The sequence below is a fragment of the Macaca nemestrina genome, chromosome 2, assembly GCF_043159975.1.
Source record: "Macaca nemestrina isolate mMacNem1 chromosome 2, mMacNem.hap1, whole genome shotgun sequence".
In the NCBI taxonomy this organism is placed as follows: Eukaryota; Metazoa; Chordata; class Mammalia; order Primates; family Cercopithecidae; genus Macaca; species Macaca nemestrina.
Genome location: NC_092126.1, coordinates 30806214 through 30820754, shown reverse-complemented (window position 1 = coordinate 30820754; position 14541 = coordinate 30806214). Strand labels below are relative to the sequence as shown.

At 34.8% G+C, this 14541-nt stretch overlaps 1 protein-coding gene across 1 annotated transcript in view; it reads right to left on the bottom strand.

The window, feature by feature from the left end:
• LOC105465802 (TBC1 domain family member 5) overlaps positions 1-14541 on the bottom strand; it is a 570286-nt gene that overhangs the window by 100863 nt on the left and 454882 nt on the right. Inside the window, exon 18 of the mRNA XM_011714415.3 lies at positions 4891-4976. Coding sequence (XP_011712717.1) covers positions 4891-4976 — 86 coding nt within the window. The remainder of the gene's footprint in view (positions 1-4890; positions 4977-14541) is intronic.

The window sequence follows — 14541 nt, the reverse complement described above, 5'->3', positions numbered from 1 at the left end:
GTTCAGTCTGATGAGTTTTGACACTTGTGTATACCTGTATAACCACCATCCCAAATAATACACCTAGAATGAACATTTCTATTACTCACAAATCCCTTCGTGTCCCTTTAGAGTCAATTCCAAACCCTCATCCTGAGGTAGCTACTTTCTGATTTCTAACAGCACATGCTAGTTGCCCGTTCTTGAGTTTCATATATATGGAACAATACAATATTCACTCTTCTCTGACTAGTGTTTTTTGTTCAGCATAATGTTTATGAGATGCATGTATGTTATTGCATATAGCAGTATACTTAACCCTTGAACAACACAGGTTTGAATTGCGCGGGAACACTTACATGCAGATTTTTTTCAACCAAATGCAGAGAGAGGGATGTGAAATTCATGTATATAGAAGGCTGACTTTTCATATATGCAGGTTTCTATATGAGAGAGCCGACTATAAGACTTGAGTACGCATGGATTTGGGTATATGCAGGTGGTCCTGGAACCAATTCCCCCAGGGACAACTCTAGTTCATTCCTTTATAGCTGAGTAGTATTCCATTATTTGAGTGTACCACAAATTGTTTATCTGGTCTCTTGTTGACGGAGATTGGGTTATTTCCAGCTTTGGGGTATTATGAATAAGGCTGCTGTGAACATTCTGTTTTGATGTTGTTTGTTGTGGCTTTTGGATATGTGTTTTTATTTCCCTCGGATAAACCCTTAGAAATTAAACTGCTATATTATAGGATATATGTTTAACTTCATAAGATATTACCAAACTATTTTACAAAGTAGTTATACCTTTTCTACTCACATCAGGAATATACGAGGGTTCTAATTGCTCCACATCCTTGCCAACATTTGCTACTGTCTATTTTTTATTTTATTTTATCCATTATAGTTGGTGTGAAATGTTACCTCATTGTGGTTTAATTTGCATTTTCCTGATGACTAATGTTGAACAGCTTTTCATAGCATATTGATCATTTTTATATCTTCTTTTGTGAAGAGGCTGTTCAAGTATTTTGCCCAAGTTATATTTTTCCTGACATACAAAAATTCTTTATATATTTGGGATATATGTATTAAAAATATTATCCCCAAGTATGTGACTTGCCTGTTCTTTTTCTTAATGGCATATTTTCATGAACAAATAACCTTAATTTTAAGTTCATTTTATCTATCTTTTCTAGTGCTTTTTGTTTCATGTATAAGAAATCTTTGCCTACCCTTTGTCTTTACCGTGGGGGGGTTCCCAAGACTACCAATTAGGTTTGATGATTTACTAGAAGAAAAAGCTGTTACACTCATTCCAGATTAAGGCCAAGAAAGGAAAAAGGTTGGAGTCAAAGAGAAACAAGTTTGGTATTTATTTGTGAGAAACACTGTGGGCATAACAGACATGTGAGTGTGGGAGTAGAATCAACAGTTCTGTTTGAAAAATACTAAATTTAAGCTGCATATGGGACATCCAAGAGAAAATATTTATTAAGTAGCAAGGGATGGGTAAAACCGAAGACATAAATTAAGGACCCGTCAGCCACAGATGATGGTCTGTAAGGCCATGAACTGAGTTGAAATCCTCAAAGGAATGAGTATAGAGAAGAAAAGAAGTGTGGGGTTGAGGCTGTTTTAATATTTGGAGGAAGAAGAGGATTCAGCAGACCATGGCAAGAGATGGAATGGCCACTGAGATAGGATCTTGTGTTACTTTTTTGGAGATGAAGTCTCTCTTTGTCACGCAGGTTGGAGTGCAGTGGCGCGATCTCCGCTCACTGCAAGCTCCGCCTCCTGGGTTGAAGCGTTTCTCCTGCCTCAGCCTTCGGAGTAGCTGGGACTACAGGCACGTGCCACCACTCCTGGCTAATTTTTTGTATTTTTAGTAGAGACGAGGTTTCACCACGTTGGCCACAACGGTCTTGATCTCCTGACTTTGTGATCCGCCCGCCTCGGCTTCCCAAGGTGCTGGGATTACAGGCGTGAGCCTCTGCACCCGGCCAGATCTTGTGTTTCTTATTGAACTGCCTAAATTCTTCATACATTAATGATATTATATTTTGTCAGTTACATCCACTACAAATATTTTCCTAATTTTTGATTTGTCTTTTGATTCACTTTATTTTTGACCTATCTACTTTAAAATATGTGTTGTATAGTAAAATCCATTAGTTGTTCCTTTGTGTTTTTCTCCATTACTTTTAAGGTTAAAAAGTCTTCACACTATTATTTGTCAATTAAAAATTTAAAAGTAAGATTTCGGGCACGGTGGCTCACACCTACAATCCCAGCACTTTGGGAGGCCGAGGCAGGCAGATCATGAGGTCAGGAGATGGAGACCATCCTGGCTAACACGGTGAAACCCCATCTCTACTAAAAAAATACAAAAAATTAGCTGGGCGTGGTGGCGGGCGCCTGTAGTCCCAACTACTTGGGAGGCTGAGGCAGAAGAATGGCGGGAACCCAGAAGGTGGAGCTTATGGTGAGCTGAGATTGCCCCACTGCACTCCAGCCTGGGCGACAGAATAAGACTCCATCTCAAAAAAAAAAAAAAAATTTAAAAACAAGATTTAAAAGTCTTCAAGCAACTATTGGTCAGATAGGCACTTGCATTTTTATTTTTTGTTTGCTTGTTTCAGTGCACTTTGGAATTTATTTTTGTGTGTGGCTGATACTTTTTCAAAGATTTGCCAATTTTCCTAGCACCGTCTATTAACTATTTCCTTACTTACTGAGCTGTGATGTCTGCTTCAATTACTACATTTTATTTAGTTCAATTTCAATGTTAAGCTTTGCAATTGCAAAAGGATGACAAAAAGTCTTCCTTCCAATCTTCAAGAGATACTTTGCACAAGAATCTTAATGTGTTTACAAGGAAATATATAAAACAAAACCAACATTTTGTGCAAGAAAAATGTGGGGAGAGAAAGCTAAAGAGAAGAAAATCAAGAAGGGGAGAAAAGAATGGGTACAATACATTTCCGGTGGTGGAGAAAAAGGTGTTGGAAATATTTCAAAAAATTCATATAACAAATATGTGTTGAGCGCCTTCCCTATACCAGTCATCATTGTCCTAGGTGCCATGAAGTGGTGAGTAAGACAAAATACCTGCCCTCAGGGGCTTAGATTTTAGTGGAGAAGTTGGGGAGACAGATTATAAATACACAAATGAATTATATAACTTCAGTTCATGATGATGGGATAGAGTGAATAGGGGAGGTGAAGACAGGCAAGGAGGTTAAGAGTGGCCTCTCTGAGATGACATTTAGGCTGAGCTTTAAATCATGAAGAGGCATGGGAAGATGCGGGTGGCAGAAGAGCTCTAGCAGGAGGGAAGAGTTAGGTGCAAAGGTCCTAAGCAAGGGCAAGAAACAGAGAAGGCTGATGTGGCTGTAGCATGAGAGTGAAGAGGAGAGAATGGAAGGAGATAAGGTCAAAGAGATAGGAAAGGGCTTCAGGAAGAAGACTAGATTGCCAGGGGCAATAGGAAGCCTTTGGAGATGTTTATGTAGAGGTATGATATAACCTGTTATAAAATGACATTTACTTGGCTGTTGTGTAAAAAATAATCTTGTGGGCGTTGGGAGGGAGAGGAAGACAAAGGATTCCAGCTAAAAAGGTCTTGTATAAAGAAAAAGACTAACATACTTTGTTCTTTTAAACATAACAAAACTAAATATTTGACATAATGGGAAGAAATATAATTGACTAGGGTGTAAGATTACTGAAGGCAGGGATTTTGGTCTGGGTTTTTACTGGGCATTTCGTGTGTTTAAAATAACCAATCTGGCAGTTGTGTTGAATGATCAACTGACTATAGCGAATAAATTTTTATTTGTGTAACAAGATTCAGATGAAATGAACAAACAGAAAAGAGCTTCAGACAAGTCTCATGGGCTACAGAACTGGTCTCATAATTGCACAGTACATCAATATATGGGGCAAACAGATTTCAATCAGAGATGGCTAATTTTATAACAACATTACACTAAGACAAGGTTCAAATTTCAAGTTTAAATTTAGCCATTTTGTTGTAAACTTCTTCTTATCCCTTAGAATATGAGTTCCTATGCAGCAGGAATTATAACTTATTTTTAACTCTCCAGTAACAGCAGAACACATTGTGTATATGTATTCCATAAATGTATATTTAGGCTGTTGGAATTCTACTGAAGAAAAGCTAACACATAGGCAAAATGCTTGAGGAAGAAAATTCGGACAACTTGGCAGCATTTATCATTACTAACATTTTAGTCTTTCAGAGTAAACTTTGAAATTACATTCTAATTTGAAATGGTTCTGGTTTGACAAGTTAACTCTTGAGACATCTCAATGTAGTATTATGAAAGAACAAAACCGTTCATCAACCCTTTCTGCCAATGTTAATTTCTTTGAAAAGTAGGATTTTAATGTTTTTTATTCCTACAGTGACCCTTAAAATTTCTATGTATGCAATCACAAACGTACACACAAGATGCATTTATAAGCTTATTGTGTAGTTCTAAAGACAGTTGGGAAACACATTTTTAATTTTGTTACTGAAATAATTTAAAAATATATTATAAAGCTGCCTCTTTTCAATCAACAGCAAAAATCTAGAAAGAGATTATACAAGTAGGCACAATTTATGCAAGTTTATTCATGTTAGAAAAATGAAGTTGCCTAACTTCAAATTGTAACAAGTACTCTTATATTTATTTTTCATCTTACCATTGATGTCAATATATAGCATTTTCTTATGCCTTTAAAATAACTTGGGTAATTTATTTAACAAAGATTCCTTATGTACATTAGCCATTGATACGCTAAAATCTGGAAAATTGTTTTCAGCAATGTGGAAAAGTTCCTGATGATCTCTGAGACTACCCTTGTGATTTATAACTATCACCAGAAAAAGGGGACTTACCGGCTTTTATTCATGAGGTCGGCTCCTCGTGCTTTGTAGTAATCTAAATTTGGATGGAATTGATAAGTCACTGGTCTTGGATTTCTCTAAAACAAAAAAATACATTTTTAAAAAGCTAGTTAAATGATTTAATCCATTAACATATAAGAGGACAGCAATGATTATTTTAATATTCCTTCAGAAAAGAATACGTATAATATAAAGTTTAATAATTTAGTGTGATTGGGTTTTGCTTTCATTAAATTATTCCTTAGTTTTGATTAAACATAAAAATTATTTTTTCCTCTCTCATAGTTAACATAGATTTATTCATCATTAGATTTCTGATGACTTCAAAATAAAACTTTCAAATGTAACTTTCCTAAAAATATGATGAATAAAATTATAATAAAATCTAAAAACTATATGAGATGTAACACAACCACAAACTATGCCAAGGGACCGAAAGACACAAGGTGTCAAGGTAACTGCATTTCGGGGGAAGAGAAAATCATTAGTTTTTTATGACTAGAATGCTAACTGTGTCCACTAGATGGCACACTGAGACTTTCTTGTTCCAAAATGAGTTATTTCAGAACTCAGCAATTCTTTTAAAGTTAGCAATTTCTATGTCATCTATCCTTATTTATGAGTTTAATAAATGCCAATATGCCAGATAGTACAAATATTACCAGGATAACCATTACAATACAAAAGCAAATTGACCGATGTACATTTTCATAAAAGCAGCAAACACACTGCCCTTTCTAGAATGCAGCATTATTTATAAACATTGCAGAAATGTCGTTGAATCATTAGGTCCACTGTGTCTGTTTAAATGTGTTGCTATTATTTAAACATATCTATTATTTAAATGTATCAAGTCCCTCACAGGCAAGTGAAAATTAAACAAATATACTTCTGTTTTACAAAAACTAATCATGTTTACAGCATAATTTAAATGAATACCATAATCTCTAAAATGTTAAATTACATATATTTACCATAAAAATTTTTAAAACCTTATAAATAAATGTGTTCTCATGTTTACCTGGGCATATAATTCAAGTTAATAATTGGGTTTTTGAACAAAAGCAGGCACTTCCTTTGAGATACGTATGTGGACATGGAAAAGCTGCATATTATCTCAATAGAAAATTACCAATATGCTTAGATATCAATCCTTGGAGACATAATTCCAAGACACTGATACACTTGCATGCAGGCACGGGGGAGTTGCGGGGGGATATAATTGCTAAGGTTAAATAGTTTGAAATTCATCAAGCTAACAAGCCGCATTTAATGGCCATGATGGACCTTTTCTTTTTCTGCTGAAAAGAGAATATTTACACAGCTCAACCCTTTCATATCTCTTCCAAGCCAGCCCTAATCATCTGACAAAAATGACAATCCCTTGATTTAGCTCCAGCTACTACTCCACTGGTTTGGTATTCAACACAGTTCTACAATAATCAAATCTGAATTGCCTTGATGAAGATAACTGATGCTTCCATGACTACCATACTATTAAGTCTAACAGTGCAACTTTTTCTCTCTCTAGGAATTACATAGGTTTTCTCATGGTAGCTGATGACAACCTGGACCCAAGTATAATGGGAAAATAAAATAGAGGTTAAGGCTACTGGCAGACTGACAGTGCATTCATGATGTATTTTAAAAATTAACTTTCGCAGGACTATCCCTCATGACTAATTTTGTTCTTTATTCTTAGTACCTGGAAATACATTTTGTTTTTGCTAATAAAAAAAGAACCTTTTTTTCTGGCTTCCAACAAACTAATAAAGGATTATGTTACTTTTTGCCCTAAAATAATGAAAGAAGGGATCACATGGAGCAATTACTTGAAACATCTTTATGAAGAAATGACAAGCAATTCAAGACACAGAGTGCTGATCTATCTAAGCACTTAAAGCCATTATTAGGAATAATGATCTAACTTGAACATATAAATGAGGCTCAAGTATTGCTTTCACTGAGGCATATTTAAATTCCTAGGAGACTTACTGCTATCAAAGGGAGAGGTAGTTTAAAGTACCACTGTACTGGAAACAAAAAAAAGAATCAAAAGATGATGTTGAAAAACAGCATTTGAAATGTTAAGAAAATAAAATCAGAGGTTATGGCTGAAAGTTATTCTTTTCTGTTGGGAAGACAGTGATGTTTCTAAAACATAAGTATACAGACATATAGATGGATCTAGACCAACACTGTCCAACAGTGGGTCACAAATATAAATTTCATCTATAATTTAAAATGTTCTAGTAGCCACATTTCAAAAAGAAAATAAAAAGGAAACAAGTGAAACTAAATGTGATATTTTATTTAATTCAGTCTATCTAAAATATTATGATTTTAACATGTAATCAACATATATAGTTATTAATGAGATACTTCACATTGTTTCTTTTGTATAAAGTCTTTGAAATCCAGTGTGTATTTTATACTTACAGCACATCTCAATTTGGACTAGCCACACTTCAAGTGCTAAACAGCCACATGTGGCAAGTGGCTACTGTACTGGACGGCATAAAATGAAACATCTGAAACACCTGTACACCACTGCATGGCTATAAAAATCAACATCTAGACATGAACAATAAAAAGGATACCAATACTTTTATACATTAAGATTCAGTAAGTATAGTTCTTCAATTTACCTATAATTCTTCTCTTTCAATTAAGTTAATTTTATCTCTATTAAATAAGGTTTTAAAAAGTTAAGGAATTTTGGAATACCATCTCAACAAATAACAACCAAAACAAAACCAAATTAAAACTAGGTAACAGGTTCAAATCATTGTTAAAAATACATATATAAATGTACATATGAAGATAAATGGATAGATAACTGCGACGTACCAAAATGTTATCAATGGTGTCCTTAGGGGGACAAGATTAAATGAGCGGAAATCTCACTTTATGCAACTGAAATATTTTAAAAGAGATACTTGCTCCTCTTTTTTTTGTGGGGGGGAGATAGGGGGGAGACAGCGTTTCATTCTGTTGCCCAGGCTGGAGTGCGGTAGTGCTATCTTGGCTCACTGAAGCCTTGACATCCCAGGCTCAAGTGATCCTCCCACCTCAGCCTCCTGGTAGTTGGGACTACACGCATGCACCAACATGCCCAGCTAATTTTTATATTGTTTTGTAGAGATGGGGTTTTGCCATGTTGCCCAGGCTAGTCTTGAACTCCTGGGCTCAGACGATCCACCCACCCCAGCCTTCCAAAGTGCTGGTATTACAGGTGTGAGACACCACGCTTGGCTAATACTTGCTCTTCTTAAAGGAGTTTTTTTTTTTTCTTTTTTCAAATACAACTTTATAAAAATATGATGATTTCTAATCTTTAAAGTTCTGGAATCTTCTCTAAAATATAAGAGCTACTAGAACTATACATGTAAAACTCTATATGTAAGAAAGACCAGACCCCATGAAAACTGTGATTTCTCATTGTGTAGAACATGTTATGTCAACACTTTAACATTATGTCTTCATTTGTATTAGAACAATTGGCAATTACAGTCATGTGTTGCTTAATGATGGGGATACGTTCTGAGAAATGTGTCATTAGGTGATTTCATCATTGTGTGAGCATCATAGAATATATTTTACAAAAACCTAGATGGTATAGCTTATTACACACCTAGGTTATATGATATAGCTCATTGACCCCAGGCTACAAACCTGTATAGCATGTTACTGTACTGAATACAGTAGACAGGTACAACACAATGGTATCTGTGTACTTAAACATATTTAAAAAGAAAAGGTACAGTAAAAACATGGTATTATAATCTTATGGGAGCACTATCATATGTGTGGTCTGCTGTTGACCCAAACGTCATTATGCAGTGCATGATTGTGTTTTAAACTCATTTTCACACAGTCAGGACTTCAACTATCATGAGCATTTCCAAAACAATGGATATTTTTAAATGTGTTTGTTTTGGGGAATTTTCCTTTGGAAGATAGCAAAATGGTAATCATATCTTAACTCACATTAGTCTGTGTACAGAGGAATACCAATTATGTTCCATGTTCTGGGAAGTTTATATAACTATACATAATGAATGCAGGCTGGGTGCAGTGGTTCATGCCTGTAATCCCAGAACTTTGGGAGGCTGAGGTAGGAGGATTGCTTGAGGCCAGAAGTTTGAGACCAGCCTGGGCAAAATAGCAAGACCACAGTCTCAACAAAAAACAAAAAAAATTAGCTGGGCATGGTGGTGCACGCTGCTGAGGCAGGAGGATCACTTGAATGCAGTTTGAGGCCGCAGTGAGCTATGATCATGCCACTGTATTCCAACTTGGGTGACTGCGAGATCCTATCTCTTAAAAAGTAAGACAGTCGAGTATGGTGGCATATACCTATAGTCCCAGCTACTTGGGAGGTTGAGGTAAAACAGCTTGAGCCTGGGAGGAGGTTGCAGTGAGCTGAGATTGTGTCACTGCACTCCAGCCTGGGCGACAGAATGAGACCCTGTCTCCAAAAAAAATAAAATAAAATAAAATAAAATAAAATAAAATAAAATAAAATTAAATTAAAAAGGAAGGAAGAAAGAAAGAAAAAAGAAAAGGGCAAAAATCACATATTCAAATTCAGTTCATCCTGGTTTACCATGCCTTTCCTAGGCCAACCAGGATGGGCCTGAAGTAAGTCTTTCACAAGATTTCAGTTTGTTAACTGCCCAAGTATTACTCAACTCTTTGTTAATGTTGTTGAAGCTCTATTTAAAGCTTTTTCTTCAGCATTTTATTTTATAGCAATATAAGAAGAATGCTGAACACATTCTTAAAGTCTGAAGACTTTAAGGTATCTTCAAGTCTTGTGGACAAAGTGACATACAGAAGCAGAATTGACAGTGGTAGATGCGAGTGTTCTAGAAGAAACAATATGCAAAAAACAAATCAAAACTAGACAAAACTCATGCTATGCTTCTGACTTTCCAAAATGCTTTTGTTAATTTAGCATGATCACAAAATTGACTTACAATAATGCTTAAATAACAGCAATCAAAATAAGAGATAAAAACTGAAATCAATCTAAGTTATAGTTAACTTTGTTCACTTCTAAAGTATATATTATATGATAGTAGACTGCTCCTTAATATAATTTTAGGTAAAACAAACATTCTGTCCAAGAATGAGTTTGACTTTGGATGGTGAACAACTCCCCTTGGCCATACTCTGCACTCTGTCATGGAAGTCTGTAGATGAGCCGACCTACCTCCTCTTTGCCACTCTTACCCCTATAGCAACATTTCAATATTCTAAGTTCAAACTCATTTTGTTATGATAGTATAAAAATATTTATATGCTAATTCACACTAAGCCTAACTAAATACTAGATGCTACAAGAAGTACACATAACTATAAGGTGGTAGATATTTCCCTTGTACTGAGTCTGGAGAAATCAAACTCATCCAACAAAGGTAATTACAAATAGTACTTTCTGGACTGATTCTCTAACTCCTGTTCTTCACTCCAAGGTGATATCTCCATTTGAATCATCAAATAGAGACTACAGAAGGAGAAGTCTCATCTTGCTATGAACAGCACAGGATATTTCAAAGGACTGGCTATTTATAAGTATCGGCAGAACTGAAAAGAGCAAAAGAATATCAATTCCAGTGATGCCTGTCCTAATTTATTAAAGTAACAGTAGGAGTTAATGTAGAGGTCAAGTTATACGTTGAAAACACAAGCACTAGGGTAAATGTAACAGCACTCGTGTGCTCTAGAGTCGGGCACAAGGTGCCTGATAGGTGACGCAAGGGATCAGGAATCAGTGAGGGTTGTACTCAGATTCCTGCTCCATCTATTACCAGTGGAGCAACTGTAAGGAGTTAGTTACATTCCTAGCTCTAGCTTACTCATCTGCAAAACTGCAGAAAGGATTAATTGACACAATGAGAACTAAGTTCCCAGCACAGTACCAGGCACTTGATAAGAACTCAATGACATGATTACCTTTTGATACCACTGAGCACTGACAGACATGAATCAGAGGGCCGATCTGACAGTCTGACTACCTGAAATTCATGATAACAAATAGGTGGAAAAAGTGATGCTTCATACTTCAAATAGTTATACATGAATTTAGGATAGATTTTGACAAGCATTATATTTTTTAAAGCAAAAACACATAGAAAAAATATGAATGCTGGATCTCATGTGAGGAGAAAGGCTGTCTTATTTCTCAGAATAGGAGCACATAGGTTTACTAATATGAAAAAGGTGTAAAATCATACTATTAAGGCAGCATTTGTTTGCTAGCATATGAGAATATAACAATCAAAGTGATTTCCTGTAATATGTCCAAATTATTATCATTTTTATAGCTTATTGAGTCACAATTTTTACATTAAACTGACAAAGTTCTATAGTACTTGTTTAACAGAAAAAAAGTATTTACAGTATAATGTATGTTTGGCATGAAGAAAAGAAAATATTTGACAAATGAAGAATTACTTAGTTTTCTTTCCCTTAATACTTGCTACCAACCCTTAATTTTTATAGCATGCTAGATTACAAAAGGGGAAAAATAAAGCTCGGAAGGAGAAACAGCACTGTAAAAATATGTCGAACGTTCCTCTTTGATGAAAAATGAGACCCTTATTTTAGTGAATATGTTATTGCCTCAATGCTGGGGGGAAAGCAACCGTCATTAGAAAAACGAATTGCTCAGCTGTTTATAAGCGAAAAGCTCTGGGGGAATTTCTCAGGACCCTAAAGGCAAAGCATTACAGGGTTATGCAAACATATGTTGCAGGTGTTTTAGGGGAGACAGGTGGGCAAACCTCAGCCATGGAAGAGGAGTTAGTTTAATACGCTGTAACTGAAATGAGATAACCTAAATGCATCCAAGTGCAGAGATGCCATGGCACGCGTGAACTAGAGCTGCAGAGCAAAAACTCTCCCTAAAATAATTATCTTGTTAGTGCCAAGCAAACAGAATTTTTCTCTTCTTATAGTTTTATAGAAAACAAACACTGCCAATTACTTCTTTATTTTTTTAACTAAAGGTATTTTAAACCTGGAACAAAGAACAGCCTGAAATAGTGATAACTATCTAAAAAAGATAAGGATGAAGTATTGTTGCCTTTATTTAAACAAATATTCCTAAGGAGACAGTTTGTTGTAATATTCCCTCTCTGGTTCACTAGGCAACATTAGATTTATCATAATTCTCCTAAAGCCTAAGATATTTCTATATTAAAATGCTAATTTTGTCTTTTCTTTTGCCTGTAATTAAAGCTGGAAAAATTTGTGGTCTGATATTCACTGATTGCTGGAGGGTTCACAAAGGTCTCACTATTTCTGTCTCTTATTGCCACTTACTGCCCTTTTCATTAAATATAGATACAGTAACACAGGGAATCAAAAAGGCAGACATCATAATCCCACATGCTCTCAAAATTACTCCCTTTAAAATACATACGCACACTGTATCAATAAGGGGTATTGTCTGAATATTATCTAAATATTATCAAACCTAGACTTTGTATCTTATTTCTTATTCTTCATTTATCCAAGAGTTGATTTTCTTCTTATATCACATGTGACTAAGGACAATACTCACTTTACTATACATATTTATGCATAATAGTATATTGAGCCCTACCTTCCTGATCTAAATCACTTTTTTTTTTAACAATCTTACCGTGAGTTAATTTCATATACTTAGTATAAAATAAATTCACAAAACCTCAGATTTGGAAAATAAAACCTAGTTTTTGTTTTAAACAATACACAGAATTCAAAATGTAAGAATACAATGCACTCATCAAATTAATATAGATTTTCATTTAAAAAGAATATAAATATTTGTAACTTGGTTGTAACTAAAATATTATTTCAGTGTCAGGATCAAAATGAGTTCTGGTTTATTTACTAATAATTCCTATGTATTTTGATGGGAAAAATATATTGTGAAAACTAGGTATTAAGAATCTTAGGGCAATTGATAGAAAAATCTAGGTAATTCTCATCTATGCATCTATAGAGTAAACCAAAAAAAAGAAAATTTAGAAGAGAAAAAGTTTAAAAAAAAAGGAAGCAAAAACATCGTTAATTGGGTAAAGACACAGACAAAACCTCTGAAGCCATGCCAGCCTCATTTTACATACTGAATAAGCCCAATTCCCTAAAGTGACATCCCCATCTATACCCTGGCAAGCCGAGATCTCAGATGGCAGAGAAGCATTTTAAACCACCTGTGCGTTATGCTCGACTTTAGCTTCACACAATAAATAGACACCAAAAGAGAAATAAATTTTTTTCTTTTACTAATGTATTTACATTTTTTAATTTAGCGTGCAGGAAGATGCCAGAGTCACATACCCCCCACTCCCAGTTTGTTATTTATATATATGGAAAGTAGGAATTTAGGTCTACAAATTTTCTTTGTTGCTAATACTGGGCCTCAAAATATGTCTTTTAGATAACTGGTTGGCTCTTTTCAGTAGTACTGAACTCTTCACCTTTTTCCTTCTTCAATGTCAGTAATGGTGGGGGTGGGAGAGACTTACTTCAATGTTTTAAGAAATACGGAAATCCATTTGTCGTTCCTAAGTGCGGTTCCCAATCTTCATGAAAGAAAAAAAGGGAAAAAGTGATCTCAAAAAATATTCCTAAAGATCCCAATTTGGGAAACAGAGGTAAATTCTGATATAAAAGTTATCACTGCAAATTTTTATTTTTAGAAATGTTAGAACAGTTTAATCAAGTAACCATCAAAATAGAGGCAATTTAAAAACAATGTTAGAATTTTTGAACCCCCAAGAGTAAGTCTGTGACCCAACAGGACTGAGAATTCTGATCTGGAAAATTTTTCTCCCATCTTCTTTTCCCTGTCTTCTTCCCTTTCATCACCTGCTTTCGGAATTGCCAAGGCAACGAAAACTAAGGTCCTGAACAATGACGCCTGGTAAAAGGAAGCTTTGCACAGCTACACTTTTAATGCAACTGGGGGAGTAATTTCAATGAAAAAAATCTTGGAATTAAAAATTCATTTATTGTAAAAACCCACTTTTACCAAGGTCATTTGCTTCCACTGTATTCTTCTGTGAATCTTATTAGTAAAAAGTGAAATACGAACTTTGAAATTTCTAAGTGAAGGGAGAAATCACAAAGCAAACATAAATAATACATAGATTTGAGTTGTAGTTATCTATGTAGGAGAAAGTATGTCAAGTTAGACCACAGAGAAAACCATGGAGAAGGGTCCATGTAGATGGACTTTCGCCTTTGGACTACCTTATTCTAGATTCCATGTGTCATTTTAAAAAAGAACACTAATCTTAGATGTGAATTTCTCTAAATAGCAGATAGTGTTGTAAAATATTTTTAATCAATGATCTTTGATACAGCTCAGTCTTAAAACGAACTACTTTAATAATAATGATTGGAAAACCAATTACATGCTGCTTACATAATATCTATGCTATGTGTTCTTAACATTTTTTATGCTATGGAATCCTCTGCTTTCTGGTAAAGATTTTGGTCTCCTTTCTGGAATAATATTTTAAAAAATGCATAAAAATATATAGGGTAATAAAGAAAACATAATAAAAATAGTAATCAGAATACTGAACAAAGTTGTAATATACTCACATGTGCTTTTATATTAATGATTATATGACAAGATAG